The sequence below is a fragment of the Buteo buteo genome, chromosome 6 (assembly GCF_964188355.1).
Source record: "Buteo buteo chromosome 6, bButBut1.hap1.1, whole genome shotgun sequence".
In the NCBI taxonomy this organism is placed as follows: domain Eukaryota; kingdom Metazoa; phylum Chordata; class Aves; order Accipitriformes; family Accipitridae; genus Buteo; species Buteo buteo.
This window is the reverse complement of record NC_134176.1, coordinates 27,139,166-27,162,557: the sequence shown is the minus strand read 5'-3', so window position 1 is coordinate 27,162,557 and position 23,392 is coordinate 27,139,166. Positions and strand designations below refer to the sequence as shown.

At 38.1% G+C, this 23,392-nt stretch overlaps 1 protein-coding gene across 4 annotated transcripts in view; it reads left to right on the top strand.

Annotated features, from left to right (window-relative positions):
- Positions 1 to 3,483: 3,483 nt before the first annotated feature.
- Positions 3,484 to 23,392, top strand: part of MIA2 (MIA SH3 domain ER export factor 2) — a 39,426-nt gene continuing 19,517 nt past the window's right edge. Inside the window, exons 1-14 of one of the 4 annotated variants that reach the window (XM_075030242.1) lie at positions 3,484 to 3,748; positions 5,237 to 5,370; positions 7,230 to 7,316; positions 7,663 to 10,048; positions 11,120 to 11,122; positions 12,752 to 12,967; positions 13,086 to 13,186; positions 16,345 to 16,476; positions 18,458 to 18,479; positions 18,593 to 18,681; positions 19,081 to 19,152; positions 19,853 to 19,963; positions 20,276 to 20,347; positions 20,793 to 20,897. In XM_075030242.1, coding sequence (XP_074886343.1) covers positions 3,634 to 3,748; positions 5,237 to 5,370; positions 7,230 to 7,316; positions 7,663 to 10,048; positions 11,120 to 11,122; positions 12,752 to 12,967; positions 13,086 to 13,186; positions 16,345 to 16,476; positions 18,458 to 18,479; positions 18,593 to 18,681; positions 19,081 to 19,152; positions 19,853 to 19,963; positions 20,276 to 20,347; positions 20,793 to 20,897 — 3,645 coding nt within the window. In that variant the 5' untranslated portion in view covers positions 3,484 to 3,633. Of the gene's footprint in view, positions 3,749 to 5,236; positions 5,371 to 7,229; positions 7,317 to 7,662; positions 10,049 to 11,119; positions 11,123 to 12,751; positions 12,968 to 13,085; positions 13,187 to 14,402; positions 14,715 to 15,202; positions 15,375 to 16,344; positions 16,477 to 18,457; positions 18,480 to 18,592; positions 18,682 to 19,080; positions 19,153 to 19,852; positions 19,964 to 20,275; positions 20,348 to 20,792; positions 20,898 to 23,392 lie in introns of those variants that run through there. The other 3 variants (XM_075030238.1, XM_075030237.1, XM_075030239.1) reach the window with 3 other exon arrangements.

The window sequence follows — 23,392 nt, the reverse complement described above, 5'->3', positions numbered from 1 at the left end:
TTGCTCTTTCGGTCTCCCCCCCCCATCTCAGTTTTATGACAAACCTGTGTTTTGCCACAAACCTTGTTCAGGCAGTTGTTATTAGGTGACAGTGTTCTATTATATGGGAAAATGTGAGGCATTCAAAGCTTGGAAACATATTATCAAGATTCAAAGTAATCTAAGTCACAAGTTCCATGATTTTCTAGAAATGCACTGCAAGTTGTCATGCTTGTAACTGTTTTTGTAATAGGGAAGCAATAATGGCTTTTTCTTGCTATTTGTTATCGTGGCTGAAAAAGTTGGTTTAGATCTGGATGATGAATGACTGTTACCTGTTTAGATTTGTCCAGCAATTAGTGTTCCTTTTCTTCCTTTGACTTATTAATTTTTAAAAGATACTTGTTTAAAAAAAAAAAAAAAAATCTTTTTGTCATGCCACTTGATTCAATTTAAAAGTTGATCTGTATTTTCATCCAAACATCCTACGCCAAGAAAACTGTATTTTTAAAGTGCTTTTGCCATGGACTATATTCTTCCATATATTAGTGCAATATTCTACACAGTGAAACCCTACATTCTGTATGGAGCTTTTTGGTACTATCATAATATAACCAAAGCTGTATATAATGTTGTTACTATAAAATAGATGTTGACTTTAATGTACTTAGGAGAACTTTTACCAACTTACGATTTGCTTTGGGATCTTTATTGTTAATGCAGATACTGAATAGTCTAGGAGATGCAACACCTCTTATACAAAGCCATGTCTTAAAAGAGCCTTTCAGTGTGCTGTACTACTCATTTTATTTAAATTACACTTAACTCGGAGTTGATCCTTCTGTGAATTATAATATATCATAAGGGATCTCTGCATTTCTGTCTCAGTAGTTAAAGTTACTAAGATGTCATTGCAAATAAAAAGTTAATAGTTTCATCCTAGCGATAGCTGTGGAAATAGATCTTACTTTTTCATTAGCATTGGTTGTCTTCACATGTGGAATAATACTCACATTTGTTGCTTCAGTTCTGCAGAACAGAAATTAACTGAAGTCTCACTCTGTCTGCTATAAAGCTTTCAACTTTGTCCTTTGGAAGCCAACTATGATAAACTCCATGAATCTTTATCTTTGACTTTAGTTCAAAGGTGATTAGAAGTTATGCTTCTATAACATCTGCAAGTATAGGATTTGCACCCAGAAGACAAGAATATTTGATATAAATATGATTTATTATTGAAGTTAGAGGAATAGTTTACACAGAGATCACAGCAGTGCTCATCAGCCTTTTCACAGCTTCAGAGCTAGAGGAATGATTGTTGAGATTAAGCTACACAATGAGCAGCGCCTAGAGTAACTTCAAAATTGCAGATGTAGATTAAACTGATTAGCTAAAATGAGCTGCAACGTTTTATCTCCATATAAAGACTTGAGAATTAGTTTGGGTATCCATATGAAACTGAAGTCAGAGTCATTTTCAAAGCTATTTTGTCAAATAGAGTAATAATGTGCACATCTTCAGGTGTGGGTCTGATAGTTTGTTCTCCTGCACAAACTTGCTGAAGTACCTAATTTCAGCTGTCAGAATACCTGGCATTTCCTTTTTTAGGTGAATCAGCTCCATGTTACCAGGCTCAAAAAGGGACTGTTACCTTTCTAGGCCCATTATTGGGTTTTGTCCCATGTTCCGTGGTTGGTGTGCAACATTAACAACTGGGCAGAAGAGTGTTTCATAATCTTGGTGGGATAAAAATGCTGTCCTTTTTTTGATTTTTGCACAACAGTTAGTATATATAGAGAGTCCCCCCATTATAAATTTCTTGTATGTTCCTCCTCACCAATCTGTCCTAATCTGTAGAGACTTGGAAATGAAAAAAAAATGCCCATCCTACTTTTCTGCTCACCAGGTTTCTTTGCATTTGTCATGTTTTAGCTGCTTGGTATTCCATTTCTCCCCTTTTACTTCCTTCAGATAAACCCGGAGGACCTCAGGGAAAGTCCCAAATCACAGACCCTGTAAGCAACACAAGATCCAGGGGACTGAAGGGGAGGGAATATTGATGCTGGGATGGGCCTGCAGGAAAGCTGGTCAGGAGCAACTGGGGGGGCTGATCTATAGTATTTTCCCAAGTGCACAAGACAGCTCTCCGGTGGATCACCTAACAGCAGAGGCAGCTGGCATACTAGGTCATAGGATAGGCCTGTCCAACTACCAGGTCATGTGGCAAAGGAAGGGGCCAAAGTGTTAGATTGCAACTGGAAGACGTGTCATCTACGGTGATTTTTTTGTTTGCAGGACATTGCTGGTTAACGTGACCCTGGCTCACTTTGTGCCCTCTCTCTCAGCCTCCAGCTGATGATCTGTTTGCTGGCTCAGTAGGTCAGGCCAAGCACTGGCATCTGGCAGGTTTGAGTCGTGGAGCAAGAGGGAGGGGGAACTATGCTGCAAGTAGGATACAGCTTAGGTTCATGGAAGGAGAAAGCAGAGCAAATTCTGTGTGAGTCATGCTCAGGACTGAAGGAGGGGCAGGCTGCAAATATTATCAGGTTGGGAAGGAATGCAGATTCTTGGGGCCCTATCAAGAAGGGAGAGGGAAGAGGCTACCTCATGCAGGAGAGTGGGAAAGGAAAGGTGAAGCCCCTTTTGTATGTAAATCAGACATACCGGGTTTTGGTCACCAAGGAAGCGCAGGACAACGATGTTGAAGCCTTTGAAGCAAAGCTTACTTCTAACGCGAACCTTTCTGCAAGATTTCATTTATAGCACAACTTCATACCTATATAACCAGTGTACAACTCCCTGCACAATTACTACTTCAAAGCATAACCTGTATTTGAGAAAACATTATTTATAACTCCATATTGGATAATAGGTTGCTAAGAAACAGAGGGTATTCCGTAAAAAGCAGGACATATCATCTGCTTAGCTTTGGTATATTGCTCTATGATATACGATGTAGAGATAGCATATGGATTTTCTCGTTGTCTTTAAGAGCCTGAAAACTGCTAAGCACCTTTAAAAGACTTTGGAGTTGAGTAAGTATTCCCCGTGCTAAAGGACAGTACTTAGCATCTAGTGCGTGAGAAAACTCCAAAAGAGTATGTTGAAAAAATTTCTGTTGTGAGTTCCTAATGACCACCTATAAATAATCCAAAACATATCAGTTAACTATTAAACAAAAAAACCTAGAAAATTTTCAGTAGTTATATTAGCAATCATGCAAATCAATATAAGCATAAAATCAATAGTCCATGTTAAAATCAAATGGAAGATATATATTAAAATTCATAATCCAGAAAAAAATCCTAATACAACTCTTGTTGAATTTCCCCTAACACAAACTTCTACAAACTTAGTACAAAATAACTTATCTGATAGAGGATAGATTTTGAAGTGACCAGGACTAGTTTCTTTGTATTCAAAACATAGGTCTAGCTATCAGAACACAGTTAATTATTAAACGGACATGTATAATCAGGACACCTGACTTTGCAGTTTGTTAGCAGAGTGTACTTCTGTTTAAGCAGATGAGAGGAGGAAAATAGGATTATAAATTTATTTGCAATGTTTCGTTAGGCTAAGAAAAATAATGTAGAATATTCTTGCTAACCACACATCAATGCAGTTTCCGCAGTTTCACTGCATTCATCTAAAATGTCAAGGATCTTCGATCAGAGAATTTTGCTGTTAGTAATTTCATTTTTAACAAGGCTGCCGAGTACAAAGGTACTTTCAGAATGGAAGAAGTGTGGTGATCGGGAATGTGAGAGTAAGTAAAAAAAATGTTGTTTTTTTTTCAAAAGGAGTCTGTGGTGTATGCAGCTACTACTAACCATAATGTCAAAATTAGCAATGAAACAGACTGAAAATGAGTAGCCATAGAAAATATTTGTTGTCAATATACTAAGTTTATGAGCAATAGGCTTAAACTTTTCAAACAGAAAAAAATACTTGCTGGATTGCATTGTGCAAGTATATAAAGATCAAAGTTCAGTAAAAATACTCTTGAATGTCTAGTTTTTTTCAGGTTTCCTCAAAATGGGCAGTATAAAGCAGCTTTAAAGTATTTTTAACTCATTCTTTACAGGTACAAAAGAAATTTTTAAAAACCCCAAAATTGGTAGGTTATAAATTGAGAAAAAGACTATGTATCTTGTGTTTATAGTACATTCACAGCCCATTCTGCAAAACTCTGTTGTTTTTTTTTCTACTGTAAGCAAACTGTTTGGTTTGGGTGTTTTAGTAATCCTTATTACAAAAGACCCTGTTAATATATCGTCTTATTTTTTCTGCTTTAACATGAAGTAAGAGCAGTAACTAGTTATGGGGTTCCTGGGAAGTAAATAGCTCTGCAGGAGGCAGAGCCACCGAATCACGAGTGGGCAGCAATAAATAATGTCCCATTTATTATCCATTGATTACCACTGTGAAACCTGTCATAATCATATGAAGTTGAAGCCATTTCTAAGCTGTCCCCATTGGCTTGGCAGCCTTAACTGTTGCACTTTCAATTTGGATAGCTTGTGCTGAAGTGGAAGAGACCTTAGATTTCCTCTGCTGATGGATCTTTATTTTCCTGTGGAGCCATACTGGCTTCAGTGGGGTTTGGATGCTCAGAGATGTCTGTCTTTGTGGCACAGCATGTGGAATGGGCTCCAAACTGACCAGAGCACATCAGTAGTGGTTTCTGTGGGGAGATGGGGTGGAGACAAAGAGAATGTAAAGTCATTCAAATTGAATTGGAAACTTTGGTTTTGAAATGTGTTTAAGGTTTATATTGCTTAAACTTAACTATTTTCTTCATGAGATAAATGTATTCAAAATAGAGGACAAAATCCCTGAAATAATTACTAGATTTAACTTAGAATTTCTAAAATATATAATTACAAATATGCCTGGGAAATATTTTTTGGCTACTTGGATCTGGATTTAGTAGTTTAACTTCCTAATTCTCCACACACATTTCAGCATTGAAAGCTTGGCTGAACAAGGACTGGAAAGTGCCCATATAGGACAAGTGCTTTTCTCCTTGAGGTCTGTAGTAAATAGGAAAGAAAATAGGATAGGGCTGCTTTTTGCATTAGTTGCTTTCCACTTGGTGGTATAAATGGATTAGTATCATAACAAAGCACATACTGATGTATTAACAAACATTTTAATGTATTTATATATATCATACTTCTTCAGTAACCTATCTGACTTCAGACAAAATGGCTGCTGTACTTACTTGTGTCTTTCTTTCCACGTACTACTTTAGCGGCAATGAGCAGAGTTCAAGCCACTACAGACTACTTAGGGCCTGATTGCCGGTATCTTAACTTCAAAACAGGGGAAGAGATAATGGTATACTCCAAACTTTCAAGGAAAAATGAAAACTTGTGGACAGGAAGTGTAAGTACTTCAATCTGAAAGACTTTCCCCATAAATAATCTATAGTCTAACAGTGTAACAGTTGCAGTCTGCTTGCTTCTAGGGATCTTCCATCTCTTTGGTAATATTAACCAGTCATGGATTAATATAGTATTTGGGAGATGGGTCATTGGTACTATCTTTATATAGAGGGAAAATCAAATCTTGGCAGAGATCACTCATGGAGAAACAAAGTCAATATCAGAATCCAAGTTTTCTGTCTTCTTGTCCTGGTTTCAGCTAGAATAAAGTTAATTTTCTTCTTAGTAGCTGGTGTAGTGCTGTGTTTTGGATTTAGGATGAGAATAATGGCGATAACACACTCATGTTTTAGTTGTTGCTAAGCAGTGTTTATACTAAGTCAAGGATTTTCCAGCTTTTCAAACTGCCCTGCCAGCAGAGGCTGGGGGTGCACAAGCAGCTGGGAGGGGACACAGCAAGGACAGCTGACCCAAATGTTCCAAAGGGGTATTCCTTACCATATGATTTCATGCCCAGTACATAAACTGGGGGGAGTTGGATGAGGGGCATTGTGGCTCAGGGACTAGCTGGGCATCAGTCAGCAGGTGGTGAGCAATCGTATTGTGCATCACTTGTTTTCTATATTTGGTTTTTTTTCCTTCTCTTCTGTCCTATTAAACTGTCTTTATCTCAACCCATAAGTTTTATTCCCCCCCCCCCCCAATTGTCTCCACCATCCCACTGGGCAGGGAGGGGGTGAGCAAGCAGCTGTGGGATGCTTAATTGCTGGCTGGGGTTAAACCATGACACTCCTTCATCTAATCATCTATAGAGATTTCATCTGGTTCCCTTACAAACATTCAGGTCTATCAGGTCAGGTACCTACCTACAGGTCTGTGGGTAAGAAGGTTTTACAGTTGCTCAATCGGTGATCCAGTAGTGGGACCTGGCTTCACAGTTCAGTGCTCAAGGAAAGTTCCCAGAGAAGTTATCATGCATATTTAATGATTTGGAACAACTGACAATGTAGTTAGAACAGCCATGTAGTTATTTTATAGCTAAGAAGGAATGGATGCATTGATCCAAATCCAACTGCTAGTAAAACTCTGTAAGTGCTTCAAAACCAGAAGATACTGGTAAAACTTTTTTTTTTTTTTTTTTTGGTAAATGATCTGTCACATTTATTGTTTAACAGTGAAGTTCTGTCTTCCTTTTTTTCATCTGAGCGTATCTTTGCAGGTACCTCACTCTTCCTTGCTTTCCAAGATGTATTCCTCCACTAAAGGCTATGTGCAATGGTTTGATGTAAAGCTAGTGGTGTGTTTCTTGGTCAGACTGACCCTTACTTGATTCTTTGGGGCATTATCATCAACTTATTCTCTGTAGTATTATCATCTTCACTGCCATTTTCTCTTCAGCTGCAGCTGACCTTGCACCTGAATTTCATATCCTAGTTTTCTTGTAACTTATTATGGGTCATTAGTTATTAAGGCACACTTTTTCTCCCACTTGAGTCAATGGGAAATTTGCAGCCGATTTTAGTAGGACATGGCTGAGACCATCTGTGCACAGAACACTGTCTGCAGTTGGAGCAGTGTTAAGGCTACTGGTTTGGTTCTGCACAAACACATGTTCATAGAAATAATACAGAAAATAATAATATGGAGTATTATATTTCCCCTTCCTTTCTGAAATGGCAAATGGAACACTTTCGTGAAGGAAAAATAAACCAACATTTTGACCAAACAAAATGAAGGGGGTAGAGGGCAGTCCTATAAACATATTATTTGTTTATTCGTACTTTTCTAGCATATATGCAAGCACCTAACACGCTTATCACTGAAGCTTAAATGGTCTCATTCCCTTTGTATTTTTTACAGAAAGGAAAGGATTTTGGATATTTCCCAAAAGATGCTGTGAAGGTTGAGGAAGTTTTTATTGCAGAAGAAGTTGAAGTGCTCACTAAGGTAAACCAACATCACCAGATTTTTCCAATGTAGTTCACAGCAATTGAAAATCTAATATCCAGTTAAGACATTCAAGTGTCAATGCATATTTTATTTCAGATAATTCAAAACATGTTTTTTTCATAATTGTTCCACTTACATGTCTATTGTCCTCTAAAATAATTTTTATCTAATAAATGATATAGAACCATTAGGAATAATATCATTATTTACAGTCCTTTGTGTAAAGTTATACACACATATTAACTACACAGAAAGGAAGAGAATAAAGATATATTGCTGTGCTACACAGTGCTGTAGAAAATTACACATGAAAACATTTTAAAAGTTAATATTGTTCTTTTAGGAAACTGATTTTCTTTGTCTTCATGGAGATAAGTACATTTTTGATAATGAAGATAGCGCATTACATGATCACAAGAAAGTAAGTGAATATTCATCATCTGATGCAGAATCAAAGCTGCATGAAAATGAACTCTTAAAACATACAAGAGACTCTATGCAAAAGGAAGAAAGAGTTGAATCAGTTTCTGAAAATGATTCCAAGCAATCTCACACTCAGGAGGAGTCTGCAAGCAATAAGTTGGTTAGAAAAAATGAGAACAGAAAAGATGATACTGAAGAGTCACAAATGCAAAACGGTCTCCCAATAGAACCCATTCCAACTCAGTCTAGTTGGATTGTAGGATGGTTCACCACAGGAAGTAAAAATTATGAAGAGCCCTTAAAAGCTGTTACTGAATCTTTAGAAGAAAATACATATCGAGGCAGAAAAATAGCAGTAACTGCTGAAAATGATTTACAGGACCCAAACGATGAGGAACAAGAACCCCCAGCATCTGTTTGGTTTCAAGGTGGACTGATGGGCTTTCTGTATTTTGGTGAAGAGAATGTGGATGTTGGTTTGGCATCCGAAAAAAATGATCCACAAATCCATGATGTTTCTGGTGTGCCTGGACATTCCAGTAATGAACAGGAAACAACAGTCACAGAGTTACTGACAGAAGAAGAAAAGAGTGAAAGCCAAGAATCCAAATCAAATTGGTTTAATTTGGGTTTAAGTAATGTTCTTAATTTTGGCAATGCTGAGAAAGATACAACTGCTATGGAAGACGTGCAAAGCAGAGAAAGAGAGGATGAAGCACATAAGAACGAAGAGCAGGCTTTAGACCAGAAAGAATCACGCATAGACAAAGAATCAAAGGAGACAGTTAAAGCAGTGACAAATGCAGAAGATGAAGAGAATTATGCACAAGAAATACTAGATTCAAACAGTGATATGCCAAATCCTGGGGAGATACCAGCAAGTGTTCGTAGTCTTAATGACACCCAAACTACTTCAAATACCACAGAATCATCTTTTGATATACTAACAGGTGACAAAGAGAAGCCAATTGAACCTTACAGTTCAGAACAAGATTTGGTATCAGAAAGCCAACTGCTGAAAATCACTGGAGCTAAAAAGAGAAACCAGAAGTCAGAAAGCAAACATGGCCAGTCAGGTTGGTATACAAATATCTATAATAGCTTTATTAATTATAATATGGACACACATGATAATCAACAGGGACATGAATCGATTGCATCAGATCAGATTTCTTCTTTTCCTAGCCCCCCTCAGAATTGTGATCCCTCAGCCACAAAAAATACAGAAGAAAAGCCTGACATAGCTGAAGGACAGAGCCATTTCTTCTCTTTTAGTCGTTTTGCAGACATACTGAAGTTCCAGAGCTCAATAGCCAAAGAGCAAGCGCAGAGTTTGCAAGATTATGTGTTTTTCAGTGAAGAAACCCCTCAAACTGAAAATGATGATGAAATATTACAAGGAAATAATAACAGAGCAATGAAAGTACAAGTAAATCAGAGAGTTAGTGAGGAGCTATCTGAAAAAGATGAGGGTACCATCCAAGAAAGCCATCTGTTTTCCTCACTAGCTGTGCAAAATAATGAAAAAGCAAAGCATTTTGTCAAATTAGTTAGCGATAGTGATGATTCACAAACTTTATCTGTTGCAACACTAGTACAACTTGAAGTATCTCAATATGTACCCTTCTTTAGTTATTCCAGTGCTGAAGAACATGTTTCTAAGAGTAGTAAAAGTCAGGAAAACACCAATATAAAAGGTTATTATAATGACCCTGTCTCCAAAGATTCTCTACATTTACCTTCAAAATTAAATTTTGAAAATACAGTGGAAATTGGAACTCATCTACAGGGAAAATCAAAAATGGAAACAGTTGAAACAGTGCAAAAAGAACAAAATAACCTGAACACTTGTATTCAAGAATCAGTAAATTCAGAAAACAAATTACCAAGTTATGGGGAACTACCAGGAACTGCAGATAATCATCTGGGCATCAAGAAGAACCCATGTGACAGTGAACTGAGTCTTACTCTGGAAACATCTGAGAAAGGCAAACCAGTTGAATGCTGTGATACAGAACAAAATTCAGCATTGAAAAGTCAGTCCAAAATGGATGGTGATGTAAAAGAGAAAATTCACAAACCAGAGAATAAAAATGACCCACTGTTTTTTTATGAAAACATCATCAAAGATTTCAGTCAGGCTATTTTTAATAATGAACAGGATCAGGAATCTGAGGAGTCCCAAGAATTGACTCCAGTTCAACCTTTTTCTCCTCAACCCTCATCTAGTCACTTCAGTTTAACAGGTACCAAAGCTTCTGAAGAAATTGGCCACTTGGAAGACATATGGAGTTTCAGAATGGAAGGTAAAAACTGCTTGCTGAGAATAGAACAACTAAGCTTCCATAACGAAAAAAGGTCTCAGTATAAGCCTTCATAAAATACTATGTGTAAAAGAAACTGAAGGCACCTCAAATCAGAAGGATAAACATAATGAACCAGATAACAGTAATGCAGATACCTCCAAAGAGAATGATCTTTCTCTTCAGCTGGCAGTGCAAAATAACAAACAGGGCAGTGAAGGGAAAAAAAAAAAAAAGATAAAATCTACCAGACTAGTAAAAGACAGGACAACACTTAACGCTCTTCCTGATAGCTTGTCAGGAGGGAAGCTACAAAATGAAAAAATTCCTATGAATGTGCAACATCATCAGAAAGGTGAAACAGAAATAATATGGGAAGATTCATGTTCCCAATATGAGCCTCTAGTACCAGACAATGGGTCAGAGGACAATCTTAATCCAGATTTTAGAAAGAAATATAAAAATCACATGTGATATAGTAAAAGAAAAGATTATTCTGTATCACCAGATTTAGGCCCATCAATTCAAGCCATTATGACAAGATACAGAAACATAGAAAATTAATCTGAGGTTTGGAAGGCATCATCAAACACTACTTCAAAAGGCACAGTAATACCAAAGTCTTGTGCTAAATCAAAGTCCAAAAAAAAATTCATAAAGAAAACTTAATTGACAATAAAAGCAACAGAGCAGTCACGTGATAGTAGTCTGACTGAATGTGAACTTTTACCCTAGAAGCCCTCTAAAATAGAAGACAATTTTAAAGAAAAAAAAAAAGCATTACAGTTACTGTCTCCTAAAACCCTCAAACTAGAAAGCCAGACTGCTATTAAAAAAAACAGATTAATTCAATCCCAGCAACCTGGGATTGCTGACAGACATGGCTGATAAAGCATATGTTGAAAGAGAAGATACTGTTGTAACTGAAAGGATGGATAATACTTAAAAATTAATTGCTGCTACTAAAACAAGATAGGAGAGGGAAAGAAAAGAAGAATGAATCTGAAAATCAGAGAGAGTCAAAGTCCAGAAACAGAAATATTAAAAATTATATTCTAACAGAAAGGGTTCCAGGTAGTATTTTTACCAGACCATCAGGGTTCTTGGCAAATATATTTAGTAAAACTAACAATTAAGCCTGTAGAAAAAAGTCTGAGGATACATGTTTTCTCAAAAAAAAAAATAAAAATAGGGATGACACTAGGACTAGTAGAATTAAGTAGTGCACAGAAGAATGAGATGGAGTTAAGAGAAAAGGAATCTGAACAAGAAAAAGATACTACTAAATCTGTAGAATGTGCAGAAAATTATGAAATCAATTTAGAAATCATGCAAGATAAATTTGAGGAAGGACAGCTTGGCGTCTTGGAAAAAATACCACTGCAAAATCCAGCAAAACCAAGGAAATTGACAAAACCACGGTAGGGCAGACAGAGTTCATGTCCCAAAACCCAAGCAAAACCAGGCAAATATTGTATGACAAACACTCAGATTTACCACACCCATTGATTACTTTACAACAATTTTATTTAAATTTAAAACAAGATGTTAAGCAACCCTTAGAGCATCTCTGCGTGGCACAGCTGCACCAGCAATTTGAAAAGATTCATCCTGAAATCACAGCTTACTCACGTAAAGACAATGTTATGCAGAGGAAACAAGTGATTGTGTCTGCACAAAAGGGGTGCAATTTCGACATTGGGCAGGAAAAATGTATGGAAAAAAGGAATGTTCTTCTAGAGCTGCCAGAGCTTTTGTCTGCTATAACAATTAAGTGTGCAGCCCAAACTGCAGCTAAAGGTACTGGACTAATGTTTTGTTAACAGTGATTTAGCAAGAACAAAATATGCTTTGTTTGAGGAAAAATATACAACAGATAAAACACTGTCTCCTGGTGATTTAAAATCAAGAGGCAGTGAGCCTAACTCATAGTAGTTAATGACTGATTTATGGTATTTTGAGGATCTGATAATACAGATCTATTTAATATAATAGCAACAGCTTAAGAGCCGGTTACTCTTCCTGACTTTTGACTATTGTGATGGATATCTTTGGCCAGTAGTGGCTTGAAGCATAGAATTAAAAATGAATCAATTTGTAAATGTTTGTTGGGGTTTTTTTTTCCTTACATGGGTAAGTAAGGTGTGGGGTTTTTTGAAAGTGGTATTTTATTTGCTTCAGGAAACTTATTCCAAGTCACTGAAACTGGGGCAGCTAGGTGCAGTCAGACATACTTCTGCATGAACATGCCTGTGGATTCTTGTATTTCGCAGTGAAATTTGTTATCTTGTGGGAAGTTGTTAATCTTTAATCCTATATGGCATTTTTAATTGTTCTTTTTGTAAAGCTTTTCCCACTTGTATTTGGATATAAGAATGAGACCTACTAACCCTGAACAAGGAATCTATAGGCAAACTATCAAAACCAAGCATATTTTTTCCTGAACATTAACTACTTTACTACATGACCAGTTTTGCTTAAAGCTCTATCTTCCAAACTGCGTTCTGAGACCACTATTTGAACCATTGTTTCTTAAATCATAAATCTGTAGCACATTTTTACTCTAACATAGCACTCTTTGAGGAAAACAACATTAAAAAAAAAGAAAGAAAATCTCTATAGAGGTTAATATCATAAAAGTGTGTGTGTGCGTGTAAGTTGAATCCTCTGAAAATAAGCATGATTTCCCTTCACAATTATTTACAGTAGGCAGCAGAAGAAAGCTACTAGAAGAAACACCAGAAAAGGAACATGAAATGAATGCAGCTGTAGACAGTGAACACGACAGTGACCAACGTTCAAAAGCAATAACAATTCCTTCAGTAAATTCTGAAGAAAAAATGAACAGTTTAGTAGTTGAGTCTCCATCTGATGTTGAAAAGCCTTTCTCAGATGCCATCCAGAACTATGTTCCAAGTAATCGTAAGTGTTAAGTTTCTTAATTTTAAGGAAAATAAATTTTCAATCTTAAAAAAAAATTAGTTGGAATTATATTGACAATTGTAATGTAAAACCTTTTTTTTCCTTATGAACAAACCAGAAGGAGGCTGGATGTATCAGATACTTCTGTGCTTGAATGCTCTTGAGATCAGGGAATCGATAAAATCTGTATTCTCAGCAGTGACGAGTATTATCAAAAAGGTAAGAATTTTTTATGTGATATATTGCTGACAGTAGTGCAATATTAATCCAGTTAGTTGTTATGTGCTGCAGTGAAGCTCCTAAAAAAAGAAAGATCCTTTTAAGTAAACCCCCTGCAGTCCACTTGCTTCTGGGGTTATCTGATGCTAAATGAGATAGAGATGGAACAAGAAAATGTCAGGTTAGCTGCTGCTCATCTGCCTCTCTTGTTTGCACTGCAGAATCTGATGAAGTTAGTGTGGTTTGGGTTTGGTTTTTTTTACAGAACAGCCACAAAACACCTCAGTGGCCAAAAATATCAGCATTTGGCTTCTTTTGTTTGTTTTTAAATGAAAGTCATAGCTTCCTCTAGTTCCCATGACAGCACTGATTAAATTTGCTTGGACTTAGAAAGTTTGGGTTAGGATAAATAAAATAATCGGAATACTTCTGTTGTTTCTAAAGAGTAATTTCAAAGCCTTGCTTCCCAAAGATTCCCATAGTTCGTAATTACATAAAAAATAGTTTTCTAAGCAAATATATAAAATACAAAATGGGATTTTGACTGCTATGGGGATATCTTAAGTATCAAAACGTAGGGACAGAGTGAAGGTTGACCTTACTGGACATAACTGCACAGGAAACAATGCTGCCAGAGGAATGTGAGAAAAGGTAGATGGTGTTGCACCGTCCCCTCTAAACAGAAGAGTAATATCAGGTAAAGTGGTATATGGTAAGCTTCATTAATTTTGGTATTTTGGTTTAACTTTGTTTAGATTTGGTAACTGAAGGTTAAGAACCACATAAATCTGTTCCGAATTTCCAGTGTACTTACATAGATTCTGGCTAAAAAAAAAACAACTGAAGGGCTTTGCTTTTTTTCCTCATGAAGCAGACTGGATTTCAATGCTCAGTGGCCATAGCAGTAAACTATCAAACTCATTCCTGTATTGATAGAGCTAAAAAAGCCACTTCCACTTTCTACTTATCACTGTCTCTTAGGTGGTACCGGCTTCACAGGCAGGTCACTCACCTTGCATTGTGAAAACTGAGTTAGCATATGTTAAAAAATAAAAGTGTAGTTGAGTACATTAAAAAAAAAAGAATAATACAGAAATAGTCCTAGCGAATGAGAGTATAAAGAATCCATCGCCATGTGGCACTGCAGCTACCGCTTCTCCCACCTTCCATTTGTGTATCAGCAGCCCCAGCACGATCGATTTTTAACAAAGCCACTCAGACGGCGGGGGGCCAACCCTGGTTTTAATGATGATGAACTACCCCCGAGCACCAGCGGCTCCATCGCCGGTCAGGCGGAGGGAGGGCGCCCGCCGCCGGTCGTTGACCCACCTGTTGCCCCCCCCCGCCGCCCTCCGCCCCCGGGCAAATGCCCGCTCCGGCTCCTCGTCTGGGAACCCGAGCGGCGAGGTGGCACGTCTCCGCGGCCGGGGCCAGGCCCTGCCCGAGGAACCTAGCCCGGGTAGTTTTGTTTTTGTGAAGAGCCGCTGCTGCAGGGGTGCGCATGGACGCGGCGGACGCCGAAGGGGAGGTGAGCGTCGCCGCGCATTAACTTTCGGGAACGACACGAGTAGTGGGTTCGTGGCCGGCGGGGCCGCGTCCGTAGCGGAGGGCGCGGGGACGGTCGGTCCTCCCCGCCTGCGGGCCTCACGCGAAGAGGAGGGTCTGTTGGCTGAGGTGCCGGAGACCCGCGGCTGCCTGGGCCAGCCGCGCCGCCCGGCCCGCCGCCGCGGGCGCCCCCGCACCTGCCCCTCGGCCCCGCCGGCTCTGGGGCTCGGCGGCGCCCCCGCTCTGGGCCGAGCGGGGCGGTGAGGCCCGGGGCCCGCTGCCGCCGCCGCGCTCTCGTCTCCCCCGGTAGTGGTATCTCCCGCTCCGTCCTGCCGGCGGTGGTGTCGCGCCCCTATTCGTGTCGCAGTGGTACAGCCCGCCGCCCCCTTCAGGCTCCCCCGGCTGCTCCCACCTGTGCCCGCGCTGTCGTCGGCTCCCCCCGCCCCGCGGCGGTGGTACAGGCCGGTTGTCAAGCGGCGAGCCGGAAGGGGCCGCGCGGTGGTGGGCCCGTGCCGCCGCCTGCGGTAAGATGGCGGCCGGCGGCCGCGGGGATGCTTTGGACGTCGCCACCGCCAGCTTGTGGCTGGGCCTGCGGGAGAGCGCGCAGCGCTACTGCGGGTTGGCCTTGGAAGGGGCGCGCAGGGTGAGTGCGGGACCCGCCTGCCCCCCGGGGTGGGCTCTGGCGGGCCTCCCGAGAGCGCCGGGGTCTCGTGCAGCGGCGCCTCGGCGTTGGGGGAAACGGCGCTGCCGGGGGTGGTGAGGGGCTCGGGTCTGAGAGAAACGGCCCCGCACCGGAGCGCACGGCTGCGGCGTAGAGCCGGGCTGTGCCTCGCTGGCGTGCGCCGGGGCCCGGCAGCCCGACCAGAGCTGCGCGGCCGGGGGGGACCCGGAGGGGACCCCGGGCTGCGCGGGTCCTATTGAAGCTGGCCGTTTCTCGGAGAGTAACGGACGTCTCGAAAAGCCAAAGCAGTGAAACGAACACACGCACACCCCCGCACCCCTTGGCTTAAGATGGGGGTAGTCTGGCCAGTTTCTTAAAGAAATCGCGATTAAGACTTTACTGCACAGTGACACGTTCTTAAACACAGGTCGCACGTAGTAAATGTGAACAACGTTAAGCAGGTTATATCTTTGAGAAAATAGCGATATCCGTTTACAAACAAAATGTGAGTGCGTTTAAGCATTTAAAATGCGTTAAATGATTGACTGTGTTCAGTATGTTGTTTTAGCATGAAGTTGCTTGAGCAGGTTTTTCTACCAAACATTTTCTACCAGTAAATCACAGAATATTTATTAGTATTAATTTTTCTAACAGTGAAACGTGTAGACAACTCGAAGAAGAATTTACCATAATTGTTAGGTTCAGAAGAAAGTTTTCTGAGCTTTATCTAGTCATCATCATATCTTGTTGGAACTTTTTTCTTATTTTTTTCTTCACTTGGTAAATGTATAATTTAAAAATCAAAGGCTTCTCTTAACCATTTTCTTAGAGTTTTGGAAAAAATATAGACGTACAAGCCTTAGAAGTAAACTAAGTCAACATGTAACATGTATTTCTGTTGAAAATATTAACCTTTGTTCCTTTAGTTGAAGCTTTTTACTTTATTTTTCAGGCTGTGGCTTCACTGCCTGAAGATATGAGACCCGGTCCTGATCTGTATGGTCTCCCCTGGGAAATAGTGATTTGTGCTGGCATTGTTGGAGCTTTTACAATTCTCTTGTTCCTGTATAGAAGTTATCAGTCAGTAAGTGTTCAAATTACATGCAGATACATAGAGTGCCTTAATGGTTTGAATTAAATGGTTTGAATTGAAATTGTTATTCTATTCAAGACGTATAATGTTTCAGAGTTTTAAATCTGTTGGGATTGAATTTAGAGTCCCTCTAAAAGAGAAATTGAGAAGTAGTCTGTTTTGTCAAGACAGTAAGTGGTTAGAAGTGTACTGAGTGATGGTTGTCATTAGAGGAAATACAATGAAACTCACCATAGTAAGGCTTCCTTTTCCCTTCTCTTTTTGACTTCTACACTAGACTTTCAACATCAGCCCTTAAATTATTCTCATGGGATATAGAGGTCTTCCCTAGGGTGTATGTACTGCTGTGTGTATTGATATCTCTGTGACTAACCTGGCTAAAGCCAGACCAGCTCAAATCTTTCAAGGTAATTGTAAGCAAAAGCAATCCAGATGGATTTCCATTAAGGGAGGAATTTGAAAACTCTTTGGGCAGTGACCTTGATTCTGTTTATTGGAACACTGAACCAATTTTACTCTGTGCTGTTTGTGAGCACTAAGCTGATGATTTTGAGAAATGCAGTACTGAAACGTTTTAACACACAAATCAGATTATATTTTTGAGGTAAGGGTTGTCTTCTGTTGTGAGTAAGTAAGGATCTGAGTAATAACAGCTGCCTGCCATACTCTCTCTACTAATGAAATGAGGTCAGTGTCCATAATTCAGTATTCTAAATTTCTCCCCAGTTTTTGCATAATCTTAAATAAACATAATGTGATTTTGGTGCTAGGTGTAATGATGCTTGTGTTTGAAGATAGGTTGCATAGTTGTTTAGTTTTTCAGATATGAGCAACTGCATTTTTAGGGTCCTAATGTCAACTTAGATCTGGAAAAATGCTGCCTTATTCTGCAGCAGCGATTCAGATTGTCTGGAAGGGGATCTGTATTTATATAAGTTAATGTATCTATAATTTGGGTCATTCCTCCCATTTTCTAGCAGCATCCCTCTAGGTGGTATGAAAGAGGCATTTCAGCTGAAATCAGTCAAGCAGCAACTCTAGTATTGTCTTCCTCCTGCACATGTCACTAAGGCATTAGATATTACAGAAGTTATTGATAGCTTTTTCAGTCATCCATACTTAGGACTGCTCTTTGAAGAATTAATGATTAGTTACTCAAAAGTAATGAGGTTTGGTTTGGGGTTTTTTGGGGGAATGATAGGATAAAGTGTGCTTATGATTTTCTTTTCCTTTTTCTATTACTTGGACTTCTTGGCCACCCCATGGCTTTAAATGAGAAGGAGACAGGGAAAATCTGAGGGACCCATTGTGTATTAGGCACATGACCCAGGCTCAGCCTTGAGGGGAATGCCGTGCTGTAAAGTTTTTGTGGGTTCAGCCAAGTCTACATCTCTTGTCCAGGCCATTTGTGACTGATTTTTGTCCCGCAGTTTGTAAGATTTTTATTACGTGGCACTAAACCCCACCTGGCAGTTGCTGATTTGGCACTTCCCACTAAGTTGCACCTGGGCAGGATGCCCATCAAGTAGTACCCTTACTGCAGCTCTAACTGTTATGTATTGTAACATGCGGGGTTTTTGCCTCGATGGAAGTTATAGTCTGAGCTGGCATGTGGAGCTTCCCCCTCCTTCCATTTTCCCACTCTTTTGGCTGTGCATGTCCACTACCACTTTGTGTTGCCAGTCATGGTTATGTGATGACTATACAGAGGTGTGTTATAAAAGTGATCCAGGTAGAAACTAACCTCCTTTCCCCTCTTCTCTCTGTTTAATTAGAGTGGGAGAAGGACAGGGTAAACACAAAGCCTTAGAAGGGGTAAGAGCAGAGGATGCAATTGCCCATTTTCAACAGCAGCCTGTATTTATATTCCGTGGTTAAACTGATCATGGAACCACAGCTTAAAAGATTAGTTTTCAGATACTATGCAAGAGTAATTGATCAGCATTTTCAGTATTTATTCTTTTTATTTCAGGTTAGAAGTCGACTTTATGTAGGTAAGCTTATTTTTCATACTGTTTCTTTGGAGTGTGACTTTTTTTCTTTACCTTTTTTATTTTCCTTTTAATTATTCAGATGTTGCAACACTTAACTGCCTTTCTTTTTTTAGGAAGGGAAAAACAGCTTGCCAATAAAATTGCTGAACTACTTGAAGACAAATGCAAAATTCTTGAAAAACTCAGCCTTTGCAAAAAAGAGGTAATGGTCCTCATTTATTGCCTTCAGATGTATCACAGAAATGGGCTCAATTTATCAAGTATTTAAAGTATTAAACTTACCTAAAAGTAAGATGTTTAAAACCTTTTAAAGTGATTCTTCAAATGCCTTTTCCTGTCAGTGCCTTTAAGTGCCATTAAGGTGTTAGCAAGTTCTGCCTTTAACTCTTAATATTATATATTTCACTGGAAGCAACTTTAAAATGTCTTTGTTTTATGCTGCTGCGATAATCTACTAGGGCTAAGGCTTTCCTGTTTTCCAGCAAGGTGCTTTTGTGAATATTTAGGTAGCAGCTATGTTTCAGACTAGAGCATCATAAATTGCTGCTATTATTTAAGTAATTCTTTACATACATTCTGACGTAAAGTATTTCCTTTTCAGTTTGAAGTTTTAGAATTGTCTCTGAAGGATGATAACATTATGAAAGAATCAACAGACACATCTTTTTTTGAGGTAAAAAGATAAATAGAAATTGTTATTTCTACAATTTAAGGCAGTATTTCAGGAAAATGCTGCCCATATTAAAAAACAACAACAAAACCCCCAAAACCTTAATTATTTTAATTGAGAAAATTTTTATTTTAGTCCTGGATTACTGAAAATGACATAGAAGTGAGGCATTTAAATCGAGAGACGTTTTTGTAACAATTGCATTAAAAATGATTGATACTAGAGAAAATGGCATAGTAGACAATATTTAATTTTTTTTTAAAAGTAAATTGTTCCTGTTTCTAGTTGAGAGAGAGACAGAGTAGTACATGAAGTATTTTTTTCTCACATCTGATTTAATTCAAATATATTTTATAGGCTACTGGAGCACAGTTGTAAACAAAAATTGCCACTACATTGTTTATATCCCCCAAACTGAGAATACATTTGTAAAAGAGTTCAAAAAAAGTGAACCAAATACCTGATGGGTTCTGTAAAATTTGTGTAACAAAAAAGCAAATAGATTTATTTCATTCTGCACCTCAGATCCTGTAGAGCTAATTGTTACAGGTTTTGTTAACATGCAAGAGTACTTTGGGATTTTTTCCTTGATATGGGAAATTTGTTAAACGTACTCTGCTGTCATGTTTAAAACATACTTGTCGTCTTCATATGTAATTAATGTCAAATGTTTTATGTTAACTGTCAAAACAACTTCATTTAGGAAATGCATGAAAAACTGAACAAGTCAAACGTGGAACTCAACCAAGAAATAGAGAATCTAGAAAAAGAACTGGAAGAAGAAAAATCTAAGCAATCTGAAAATGATAACTTGGTAAGAATAAATAGAATCCTGTCTTTGTTCCTATTAATTGAAAAAAAAAATTCCCACAAAATAATTCTCCATGGAGAAGACAAACTATTCTCTTCAGGTTTTTTGAAACAAAAACTACATTTTCCATTTTGTGTCCCCTCATACTCCCTGTAGCATATTGGAAAAATAACACCCATAAAGGAAAATACTCAGGAAAAGGTGTTCTTACTGATAGAACCTTCTCACTTTGAAAATTAGAATAACTTTATTAATTGCTTAGACCTTTTCAGTCAAATCTGTGGAAGAAGCTATATGACAACTAATAATTTTCAGGTGGCTGAAATTCAGAAGAGTGTAGAGTCTTTAGAGAATGAAGCAAAATCTATCCAGTCACAAATTGATGAGGTATGTCCAATCTTTACAGTTTCTGTTTTCAAATCTTTGCAATTTATTTGTTCTCCATGTAGTTACTGTTTTAATTTTTTTTTCTATTAAGGATGCAGAAATAATATGCTGTGTAAACCAAAAGACTTTGTAAGGCTTAGTACTTTTGTGTGACTTGATTTAGCAACTTCGAATTTCATACAGTGATTGACATTTATTGGGAAGTACAGTTACCTCTTTTTTTTTTTTTTTTTTACGGTTACCTTTTCTTTGCCTTCTTACTCCGCAATGATATGTAGTATTGCAAAACTACAATCAGCAAAAACTGTTGCAATTGTAGGGAAAATGTGAGAATACATATATAGCACAGCTAGAAAACCTAAGAATAAGTCCAATAATACCATCACGACCTAACTTGTATCTTCACCTATACTGTTTAAACAATACACTTTTTTATTCCACTTAGGCCAAGTCCACCCTAAAAGTGTATCAGATTAATACAGAGAGACTCAAGACATCTGTTCAAGATGCAGTAGATGAAAACTGCCATCTCCAAGAAAGTGAGAAACAGGTAGGTTCTACATAGTTATCCTTAGAAACACTGTATTTTCTTATGATACTACGTAAATATGATTTCTCTGAGGAGCTCATCCTCAGTGTGTTAATACCCCTTGTGTGCTCTAGTAAATGGAAAGAGGAAGAGGACATGGCTTTAAAATTATTTTATGTTAGAGTAACTTTGTCTAAAATAGTCCCGTTTTAAAAGAAATTTAATAATTACAGTTTGTGGGGAAACTTGCATAGAGTTCAGTGAGAAAGAGAGCATATGGTAATGTAAGACTAATAAAAATTTTGCTGAGACCTGGAGGAAAGCAGAAAGATTTTAGCATGTCCACAGCTAGGATCCTCTAGAAAGGCAGAGAGAGAAAATGCTTATATTTGAACCAGAAAACAAATTAAGAAATTGCAGAGTATGCAAAAGGCAGGTAAAAAACTTACTGTAGTACCACTATGGATGAATTCATGGAAAGTTAGGTAAGTAATACAAAGGGACAGAAAAGAATGTTCCTTCCAAAATTTTAGCTGTTTATTTTCCACAGTGCCATAGCCAGATCCCAAAGAATGCTGGTTATTTTAAGATGTTCAGCATATGCAGTTGTTGTCCTGTGCAATAACTAGTTTTAGTGACATTATTCTAATCTTTTTCTAACAAAAAGGTATTATCTGTGAACATTAAATGTTCCATGGAATGCTTTTGGGTTTCATGGGGGCGGTTTGGGTTGTTTGTTGTTTTTTTTTTAATGGATATGTGCTTATTTTCCTGACTGACTGATGATCCCCTTGTCTGAAAAGTAACCTGATAGATACCTTGCCAGGTGGGGAGTAGAAGTACAGGCCTGTTGGTTTTTAGCAGTCTGATAAAAAGCTGGGGAGTCCTTTAGTCCTCTCTGTCAAGACATTGTGCATATCAGACTTAGTGATCCAGGAAAAAAAAAAAAGATTACTGGAAATAGAAAATTTTCTGCAGGAAAATGTTTCAGTTTGCACAATTCCGTTATCAGTAAAACTTCATATTTTTCTCTAATTTTAGAAGGGTACCTGTTTGTGACTACAAAAAAAAGGAAGACAATTTTATGAGACACTGTGAGTGGAGAAACAGATTTGGGTGTTATCACTGTGAGATGAAGTTGCTTGAGAATTATTTTCTTTCAAGAGTTTTTTGTCTAATCTATACATCCTCTTTGTCTCTGTGAGGAGAAAGGGTCTGGTCTCAGTGCTTTATTTAAAATGTGACAGTATACTTACATAATAAATTTTGAGAAGCAGTACACAAGTTTTAATAGAGAGGGATTTTTTTTGTTTTCTCTGGTAATTTCTTGGGTTCAAACAGAAATTATCCAATTGTTTATGTGTGTGAAAATAATCTTCTTTTTCTTTCCTCTTATTAAAAAGTAGTACTTACAGTAAGATAATACTAAGTGCTGACAATTACTATACATTTTATAGGCAATCATTTTATATGAAGCAAATCCAGGAAAAATCAATAAAAAGAACTCTCAGGATGTAATTAACTTGCCACGTTCCTGGATAAAAATAAGGGTTTTTTTGCATTCCTTCTGGATAAAACAACCTGGATATAGCAGTTCCTTAACTACATTATTTAGGAAGAATTACTACGTTTTCTTGTTAACTGAGCTTTGTTGCAGTTTTTAATAATTTGAGAACATTTGTGTATATTGTATTTTGCTATGCTTTTTAGTACATAAATAACCAGATAAGAGTTGATGGAACCTGATAAGGAAAGAAGAGAAAGTATCTGCTTTGCTTATTTATGTTCTCTTTTTATGAAGTTGTTGTAAGCATGTGAGTTAGTTTGCTATATTAGAATATGCATATCCCTTTTTATTTTTCTTTCTTACTTTTTTTTAAAGATGGAATTTCACTTATGCTCAAAAGGTAACAAAGGTGTTATTTGTTCACAGAAACTAGAGTACTTTCTTCCTCTGTCCATTTGCACTAATGGGTCATAATCTTCTGGCACATCATAGCTTAAACATAACAGATGTGCTGTCTCAGATTTATGATGTGTCAGAGAGAGGATTGGGCCTTTTAGTTTGAACAAGGGAACTGTTAATAAACTCCAAACTTTCTGTACTTTGTTTTTTGCAGGAACTTTAAAAATATATATTGCTTCAGCTTATTGCAAATCCTTGCTATTTCTCTTTGTTGTAATTCTTACAGGTATATAAAGGCGTATCAATTTATTTTCTCTTTGGCTTTGTGAAGAAGGAATATCTTAATTAGCTTCCCTTTGAGGGTGACAATTAACGATAAAAGTAGTTGCCTGCGTACATCTTCTGAGCAGTATTAGCATAAAGAGTATTTTTGTTTTATCTGTAATATGTAGTTTGCATGATGCTGCAAATTCATATGTGGCTTTTACTGCTTGAAGGGTGCAGTTGTGTGCCAAGTGGGGTTAATCCAATTCTAGTCACATACCTTTTGTTTTATGGCTTCCAGTTTATCTTTCATAAGTAGTGTTCAGGCTTGCTTGTCTATTTGCAT